We start from the raw sequence: 10,081 nt of genomic DNA, 5'->3' as shown, positions 1-10,081 counted from the left end.
TGTAGGGAAGCAAGAACAAAAAAATTATTTTCACTCTCCTATTTAAGAGGAGATCCATTTTACAGCCATCTTGATATTCCGGAAGAATGGCATCAATTTCTCAAGGAGACCCACTACTTACAAACCTTGAAACCGTTACTGTACAACAGGAGGGTTATTCTCGGGCCCCATATAAACACTAGCTCTCATTCTATATTGTGCTGATTAAACATTTAAAAAATAAACCTGCAGACTTTTTTTTTTTTTTTTTCCTTTTTCACAGTAAGTGACATCAATCCAAGTCTTTCCTTCAGAACAACTAGGCCAAACTATAAAGCTCAAGTTTTCTATTCAATGGATACCCTGAAAAGGCAAGTTGCCCTTTATTTGAGCTATCCTGGGCTTCAGCCTCTTGCTTGTACTCTTATATTTTAGAAAGACTGTGATCCAGGAAGGACTATATCTAATCTAAGCAGTGTGACAGTGGTCTTGAGATTAATTTTTTCCACTATGAAAGTATGCTTCAGAATTAGGAGACCACAGGGCCTAAGTGACTAAAAGTACTAAAATCATGGCAGTTTTCAGCAGAGCTCCAGGAAAGAGACAACATCCCAGGGCTACACTCAGATGGACACAGCTTGCCCTAAGACCTTCCTTCTGCCACATGATGCCGGGACAGCTCGGCGCTTACCTGTTCTGATAGCTGTAGTAGGCAGCATCGCGAGGAATCGTACACAGCTGCTTCCCATAGCAGCACAGGGTCTGGGGGGAGAACTCATACTGCAAGAACAAGGAGAGAACACTATTACATAAAAATATACCTGCCTACCGTCCCTCAAGGTTCTAGCCCACTACGGAGATACAGACTCAGCTAGGAGATGATTTCTAATAGTATATCGGATAGTTTTCTAACAATTTTAGTAGCTATTTAGAATTATTGGGATAAATGTGACAGAATTAGTGCAGCATTGGTCCTGAGACACTTACTACAGAGAGATTAAATGTGTCCAGGACAGCCAGAACTGCTGAACTCAAGGCCTGCCCAGTAAGAAACCCTAGCTTGGATCACCCATCACACAGCTTTGGGCCGCTGACTGTCTCAGGAGACCAGACTGCACCTGCTGCCTCCCAGCACAAAGGCGTGGCCACAGGCATGCCTCCCATCATTATGACAACCCTTCGGCTGGATGAACCAGGAAAAGCTTTAAAACTGTACCTTGCGTCCACAGCAATATCCAAGGGACTGCATGACAGGGTCAATTTCTTGTTCAAACACCTCTGCAAGTTTACTGCAAAACTTGTAGACCCGGGAGGTCTTACGGTTGTAGAGCCATGCGTTGTTGAACATAAGCCATACGTCGTCCACGTATTGCCAGGGCTCCTGGTATTGCCCTGTATCTAGCTTTCGCTTAATGGTAGAAAGGTCCATGGGATTCTTCACGATGTCGAAATAATCCTGAAAGAGTGAAGGTCTCAGTCTAGTGGATCCCCCAAGTTCCAAATGCTAGTCATTTTATTTGGGGGGGGGGTTGCTTTAGGGTGTGTGCACTTGTCAGAAAGACAGAAAGAGACAGAGAGTCAGAAAGGGAGAAATCACCCCCCAGGGGCGATGGCCACGACACAATCCCTTCTCCTCCATTCTCCTCTCAGGATCTTGGGCACACACACACATGTACTCGGCATGAATTTAAGCCACCGGGTCCAGGACTAGAACTGTGGTCGACTACATGGGAGTCCAGTGACACAGCCATTACGCCAACTGCTGGTCCCCACAGTGCCAGTCTTATCTGGCAGCTTTATCTTCAAAATAGAACAGAAATGGAAAGACCTAGAATAATTTCTGTTCCAAATGATAAGAAATGAGAATTAAAAAGAAAATAATCACTCATTTTACTTGCTAAAATTGTAATGAATATGACCAAATTATATCAAAGGCAAAGTTAGAGAAAAAAAGTAAGGCAAAGCTACTGTTTAATAGAAGTTTTTGTTTTGTTTTGTTTTGCCAGAGGGCACGTGCACTTGCCAGAGGCAGATAAGAGACACTAAGAGAGAGGGAGGGAGAGAAGGTACCCCTGACGGGTGTGGCCGTGCCAGTCGCTTCTCTCCTCTCTCCACCCTGTCAAGGTTTTTTGGCATCCAAGCACATGTGCCCAGAGTGTTTTTCAAGTAACCACTAGGCCATAAACTGGCCCTACAGAAGAAACTTTTAATTAAAAAAAAAATTGTTTTAAATAAAGATTTTAATTTACTAAGTCAAAATAGTAAACAAATATAGGGTTGTTGGAAAACTTGTGAAGAATTTTTCTGTTTTAATATGCACAAATGTGTCATGACTTTTCCAACAATCCAATGTATCAATCTATATTTGGAGAAATTGACTTTTGGGTTATAGTAAACAAAATGATATTCTTAGACAAATATGAACCAAGTAACTACTACTAAACAAAATCTGTTGGACCCTATGAACTTTTAATGACCACCCAGGGAAATCAAAGTGGGAGGTCTACAATATTTTATGATTCATGCTCACAAATTCTTTAAACTGATTCTTTTAGAAAAGACACCACAAAAAAACCAAATATGAGTGAGATGCCAGGGACTATGGGCTACAGTAGTGAGCAGTTGGCCACAGCCTGTTCACCCCCAACTTTAGTGCACCCCTCCACAGGTAAAATTCCAATGAAATAAACATTTCTATCAACAACTGTAGAGAGACAGTAGCTTTTCACATTAAGCCACGACACAATCCCTTCTCCTCCATTCTCCTCTCAGGATCTTGGGCACACACACACATGTACTCGGCATGAATTTAAGCCACCGGGTCCAGGACTAGAACTGTGGTCGACTACATGGGAGTCCAGTGACACAGCCATTACGCCAACTGCTGGTCCCCACAGTGCCAGTCTTATCTGGCAGCTTTATCTTCAAAATAGAACAGAAATGGAAAGACCTAGAATAATTTCTGTTCCAAATGATAAGAAATGAGAATTAAAAAGAAAATAATCACTCATTTTACTTGCTAAAATTGTAATGAATATGACCAAATTATATCAAAGGCAAAGTTAGAGAAAAAAAGTAAGGCAAAGCTACTGTTTAATAGAAGTTTTTGTTTTGTTTTGTTTTGCCAGAGGGCACGTGCACTTGCCAGAGGCAGATAAGAGACACTAAGAGAGAGGGAGGGAGAGAAGGTACCCCTGACGGGTGTGGCCGTGCCAGTCGCTTCTCTCCTCTCTCCACCCTGTCAAGGTTTTTTGGCATCCAAGCACATGTGCCCAGAGTGTTTTTCAAGTAACCACTAGGCCATAAACTGGCCCTACAGAAGAAACTTTTAATTAAAAAAAAAATTGTTTTAAATAAAGATTTTAATTTACTAAGTCAAAATAGTAAACAAATATAGGGTTGTTGGAAAACTTGTGAAGAATTTTTCTGTTTTAATATGCACAAATGTGTCATGACTTTTCCAACAATCCAATGTATCAATCTATATTTGGAGAAATTGACTTTTGGGTTATAGTAAACAAAATGATATTCTTAGACAAATATGAACCAAGTAACTACTACTAAACAAAATCTGTTGGACCCTATGAACTTTTAATGACCACCCAGGGAAATCAAAGTGGGAGGTCTACAATATTTTATGATTCATGCTCACAAATTCTTTAAACTGATTCTTTTAGAAAAGACACCACAAAAAAACCAAATATGAGTGAGATGCCAGGGACTATGGGCTACAGTAGTGAGCAGTTGGCCACAGCCTGTTCACCCCCAACTTTAGTGCACCCCTCCACAGGTAAAATTCCAATGAAATAAACATTTCTATCAACAACTGTAGAGAGACAGTAGCTTTTCACATTAAGGGTAAAAAAAAATCTTCAAAGCAAGGAGGTCACTGGAGCCACTTTAAGAGATGAAGCCCAGACACTCAAGAGCTCCACTTGCAAGGCTGTAACGTATTCTGTTAACTTACTGGGATTCCCAGGAGCTGAGGATCTACGGGCTGTCGAAAAGGTAAAGACTCTGGGTCCTGGCGATACAGTGCTTCCAAGGTTGGCATCAGAGCCTGGCGTAACTCCTCTGGTTTAAAGACTGCAGTTATAAAACATCAGAAAAAGACACTCTGTAAAAGGTGCTTGGTCTCCTATTCCACAGCTAAAATGTAAGCCCAGGCTGCTGTTGCTTCTTTTTCTTGGAGAGGTTTTTGCTATAGAGCACATGCTCACCAGAAAGACAGAAAGAGACAGAAAGCGAGAAATCACCCCCCAGGGGGGGATAGCCACGCCACAATCCCTTCTCCTCCATCCTCCTCTTGGGATTTTGGGCATGCACGCACACGCTCCCGGTGTCAGTTTAAGCCACTGACTGGGTCCAGGACTCGAACCTTAGTTGACTAAGTGGGAGTCCAGCGTCATAGCCATCATGCCAACTGCTGGTCCCCTAGGCTGTTTCTACCAGCCCACCACAATGCTCCCAGACACATTAAGGGCTCTCATTCATCTTATGAGTTGGTGGACTGAAGCTATAATCCAGGGCTTCTGAAAACAAAGTAACATTACGTTTTTTTTTTTTTTTAAGGTTTTTTTTTCTGTCACAGGATGTGTGTGCATGCCAGAGAGAAAGAGACAGACAAAGAGAGAGATAGAAAAGAGAGAAAGTGAGAAATCTCCTGGTGGGATGGCCATGCTGCAATCCCCTCTTGGAATTTTGGGCATGTGCACACACACACCCAGTGTTTTCTCCAAGCCACCGGGTCTGGGACCAAACCAGAGAGTCAGCCATGTGGGATCCAGCACGGTGGCACACCTGTAGCACCACCACTCGGGAGGCTGGAAGTCACACAGGAGACCCAGGCTCTGCTCCCGAGCCAACTTGAACACATCTGTAAATCTAGCTAACTGGGAGGGCAAGGCAGGAACGTTACGACATAGCAAGACCTTATCAAATATACCCATCTCTTGCTCTTTTCTCCTCTCTCTCTTCCTCTCACAAAGGGGAAAAATTGTATTTAGGTCATGAGGTAAAATATTGGTTGGTTGGAAAAGTCACGACGTACCCTTCTATGCGAAAATGCAACAGGGCTTTTCTGACTACACTATGAAGCTTGATTTCTTCAATGAAAGGATTTCCAACGCTTACATTATTTTTTAAAAAAATATATTTCATTTTTAATAATAGTTCATTTTATTTATCATTATCATTACACTTGATGAGAGAGAGAGAGAGGGAGAGAGAAAGCAAGTTGCCCAGTCCAGGACTCAAATTACGGTCAGCCATGTGGGAGTCCAGCACCCTAACCACTACATCACCTGCTGGTCCCCCAACATTAAAATTCTGTTGGGAGAGAAAAGAAGTTAACTCTCAAATCTGCTTCACTGATCAAATTGGGTAGTAAATAAAGTAATTTCATTGGAAAGAACTTTAAAAGATCCTCTGATAAAACTTCTCTGTCCTTGGCTGAAAAAATTTGGATGGTCTGAGACAAAAGGCTTTCTATCACAATCTCATAAACAAACATGTACAATAAACAGAGCAATAAAAATTAGTACTTTTCATAAGAAGGTCTGTACTGTTTTCTCCTATACTCACCAATGCCACGTTCTCCAACCCACTGTACTTCCTACTGTCACTGACATAAGGACACGTCTGGCTGCCAACACATTCACGACGGCCCATTTCCGAAACCCAAATGAGGCTGTCCGCTGTGGGAGCATGCGCCTGGTCACCAGTGCAGCACACAGGCTGGGGGCGGGGGGTGGTGGCAGGAAAGCATTGCGGCCCACCCTGGCTTATACACATTCTTCCATACAGAAAAATGGCCGGTAGCAAATATATCAATGGGTTCTTAGCTCTAAGTGATGTGAGTTTTGAAAAGGTCTCCCACAAGACTGCGGTAAGCTATAATTTAAAAATCAGACTCAGGAGCTGGCAGGTGGTATGGTGGTTAAGGGCGCTGGACTCCCACATGGCTGACCACGGTTTGAGTCCCAGACCTGGTGGCTTGCTTTCTCATTCTCTCCCTCTCCCACTCCCATCCTCACTCTCACTCTGTCCCTCTCTGGTCAAGCTGGAACGAATGGATGAATGAAATAAAGTTAAATAAAATATATCTTTTTTTTTTTGGGGAGGGGGGAGGTTTTTGCTATAGGACACGTGCACTTGCCAGACAGACACAGAGAGACAGAGAGATAGAAAGCGAGCAATCAATCCAAGGGAGGATGGCCATGCCGCAATCTCTTCTCCTCCATTCTCCTCTAGGGATCTTGGGCACCCACGCACATGCGCCTGACGTGAGTTTAAGCCACTGGGTCTGGGACTCAAACCACGGACGACTACAGCGACACAGCCATGACGCTAACTGCTGGTTCCCTTAATAAAATAATCATTAAAAAAAAAAAAAAAAAAAAAAAATCAGATGAAAGGTGCTCTTGTGGTTAAGGCTCTAGACTCCAACATGGCTGACTGTGATTCGAGTGTTAGATCTGGCAGCTTGTTTTCTCACTTTCCCACTCTCTCTGGTCAGATTAGAAACAATAAGAAACAAATTTTAAAAATAATAATTAAAAAAAAATCTGACTGAAGTACTATAAATGCCTGAAATTCCAATTGGAAAACAGCACATGTGGGGTCGACAGGCTCATTACCATTTTGTCAAGTGGCGTCTAACTTGTTCAATTTTGGCAAGTATCACCTGGTTTCCAGCAGGTGCAGGTTAAAGGTTAAAGGAGAAATCCTATTCAGCATCTGTCACTTTAGAAATGAAAACAGTAGTGGTTGGCAGGTGGCCTGGTGGTTAAGGCGCTGGATTCCCACATGGCCAAACACCATTCAAGTTCTGGATCTGGCAGTTTGCTTTCTCACTTTCTCTCTGGTGAATGTATGTGTCCAATAGCAAATTAAAATAATAATAATAAATAAAATGAAACAATTATTTTAAAAAAAGAAAAGAAAACAATAGCACCAAGGAGTTTCCTCAGAGTTTATTCCCATCAGAGCTAGAGGCTGACCAGATCTCCTGACCCATCTCCAGCAGACGCCGCCTCCTCTTGGGGACAGCTGGCTGCTCCCGCCTTCAGAGGGCTGCTGGAAGCCCCAGTGCAGCACCCACTACACACACCCTCTCCAGTGTGGAAGCACCAAGGCCTGGTCAGCTGAGCCCATGTACCCGCCTCTAGCCAATAGGACACAAATCCTTGCTTTCTGCTAACCTGCGTCTTATTTTACACAGAGATGAAACTGCATTTGGCATTCTTTGAACAATTCTTCTCAAGAAAACAATGCTTTAATCAATAGCTTTGCCATGTCTCCAGGCAGATAAGGGGCTGGCAAGTTATGACCAACTGGCCCATTTTGGACAGCTGCCTGCTTCTGCATGGCCTCAGAGCTAAGAATGGATTTTACATTCTTTAATGACTGGGAACAATGAACAATATTTCATGGGAATAAAATTCCAACTTTAGCATCCAAAGCTAAAGTGTTACAGGTACCCAGCCCTGCACGTGTGTTCCCAGTCTGGATGGTTGCTCTTATGCTGCAGAACTGAGACCCCGCAGTGCAAAGCCAGGAACATGGAGCCCTGCCCTTTCTGGGGCAGGTCTGCTGGCCATGCTCTAGACTCTCACTGCCCCAGGGGTACCTGAAAGTGATGTGGCCTTAAGTGAGTCTCACTGTGGTTGACCCTTTAGTCCTTAAACAACTGTTTAAAACCTGTGCTGAGGAAAGCATTTTCAAACTCCTGACTTTAACCACCACATTTACATAAGACGACTCCAAATGAGCATGACTGGAAGGCACAAGCGGACCTTGAGTCAGTGTTACCGGATGTTTTTTTTTATTCAGTAAGGAGGTGCATCAAGGTCAGCGGTTCTCAATGTGTGGCTCAGAGACCTCCTTGGACAGCCCCATGCTAATGCGGTAGTCGCCAGCCATAGGTAGCTTTGGAAAATTAAATAAATCAGTATTACATAAAGGGAAAAATTCAGCTCAGGTCACATTCACACCCCTTGCCTCACTTTAGGAATGTAACAGTCGGGACCAGCAGATGGCGTAATGGCTATGTTGCTGGACCACCATGTAGTTGATTGCGGTTCGAGTCCTAGACCCAGTGGCTTAAACTCAGGCTGGACGTGTATGCGTGCGTGCCCAAGACCCGGAGAGGAGAATGGAGGAGAAGGGACTGTGGCATGGCCATCCCCTCTTGGGGGGCGATTTCTCACTTTCTGTCTCTCTCTTTCTGGTGAGCGCATGTGCCCTATGGCAAAAACCTCTCCAAAAAAAGCAGCAGCAGTCATGTGGCTACCAGAATAGAAAGCACAGACGCACAATATGCCCACCACTGCAGACTCTAACACAGGCCTAGGCCCTTTCCCTTGTATTCAGTCTTCCCCTAAAGGCAAAACATCTTTGTAATAACACTACATTGTCACTTGCCTTTTGCACCGTACTGCTATTTGTGTACATGGGGTAAAAGCAATGGTGACTAAAATCGCTAACATCCCAACAGAACAAGCAAAACCTAAGAACGAGAACCTCTCTGCTCAGTGCCACTGTGCACTCACAGCAAACACCGCCAGCTGCACGACAGGCTGCGGGCGACACAGGAAGACATGGACTTTCATTTGCTCTCAGCCTGTGCTGTGCACCTCCTGCCGTGTGTGAGGAAGCGAGAAGCCTGCGTAAGCACTGTATTATGTGATGGCTATCCCGATTCGGCACTGCCTGAGCACTGAGACGGAGCGCTGGAGCAGCTCCTCCTTCTGTGGACAACACAAAGCATGCAAGGAGACTGACAGGCAAGCTATGGCTACTGAGTCCTGGGAGTGCAGAAGTGTTTTCTCAGAAGTAAACAGAGTGAACTAGCCACTTTAAGGAACACTGACAGCATCTGTTTCCAGTGGTAAAACTTGGGCTTTCATCAAAAATTGAAGGGTTTTGGGCCAGCAGGAGGTATGGTGGTCAAGGGTGCTGGACTCCCACATGGCTGACCATGGTTCAAGTCCTGGACCTGGTGGCTTGCTTTCTTCCTTTACCTGTCTTGACCTTTCGCTCTGTCCTTCTCTGGTCAAACTAAAAATAAATAAATGAAGTTAAAACAAAAAAAAACACCCAAAAAATGAAGAGTCTGGGAAAACTTGTATTTGCTATGTGGGCTTGACAGCTTCTTAAAATCTATGACCTGTTTGAAGAGATGAATGGCAAAACTGAAAATGTGATTTTTTGGGGGAGAGATTTTTGCTATAGGACGTGTGTGATCACCAAAAACACAGAAAGTGAGAACTCACTTCCCCATGGTGGATGGCCATGCAACAATCCCCTCTCCTCTTGAAATTTTGGGCATGCATGCATATGCGCCTGGTGTGAGTTTTAAAGTCACTGGATAAGGGACTCAAACCATGATCGACTACATGGGAGTCTGGTGACATAACCAACCATCTGTTGGTCCAGAAAACATCTTTTTTTTTTTTTTAAGAGAGATTTTTGCTATAGGGCGAGTGTGCTTACTAGAGACAGAAAGCAAGAAATCATCCTACAGGGGCAATAGTCATGCCTCAATCCATTCTCTTCCATTCTCTTAGGATCTTAGGCATGCACGCACACACGCCCGGCCTGAGTTTAAAGCCTTCAGGCCCAGGACTCAAATCGCAGTGGACTACATGGTAGTCCAGCGACGTAACCATTATGCCATCTGCTGGTACCCCCAAATACATGATTTGTAAAATAATGATGTACAGTGAAGCCTGCCAACATTTGGAAAAATCTGCATAAATCACTGAACCTATGTCTTTCAGAGGACCAAAGGATGGCACTACAAACAAACAAATCACCCAGTGACAAAAGAGCCATTCAAAATTACAAGACAGGGAACCAGCAGTTAGTGTAATGGCTATGTCGCTGGACTCCCACGTAGTCGACCGCGGTTCACGTCCCGGACCCGGTGCTTAAAACTCACGCTGGGCGCGTGTGCGTGCGTACCCAAGATCCCGAGAGGAGAATGGAGGAGAAGGGATTGCGGCATGACCATCCTCCCTGGGGGGTGATTTCTCGCTTTCTGTCTCTATGTCTCTGTCTGTCTGGCGAGCGCACGCACCCTATAGAGAAAACCTCAAAA

The 10,081-nt window shown here is 44.2% G+C and overlaps 1 protein-coding gene across 1 annotated transcript in view; it reads right to left on the bottom strand.

The window, feature by feature from the left end:
- Positions 1-10,081, bottom strand: part of CREBBP (CREB binding lysine acetyltransferase) — a gene marked incomplete at its 5' end in the record, with an annotated part of 133,216 nt that overhangs the window by 28,925 nt on the left and 94,210 nt on the right. Inside the window, 3 exon segments of the mRNA XM_027773232.1 lie at positions 671-759; positions 1,196-1,435; positions 3,947-4,065. Coding sequence (XP_027629033.1) covers positions 671-759; positions 1,196-1,435; positions 3,947-4,065 — 448 coding nt within the window.

The sequence above is a fragment of the Tupaia chinensis genome, unplaced genomic scaffold (assembly GCF_000334495.1).
Source record: "Tupaia chinensis unplaced genomic scaffold, TupChi_1.0 Scaffold000042_2, whole genome shotgun sequence".
NCBI lineage: Eukaryota > Metazoa > Chordata > Mammalia > Scandentia > Tupaiidae > Tupaia > Tupaia belangeri.
This window is presented reverse-complemented; position numbering and strand designations above follow the sequence as displayed.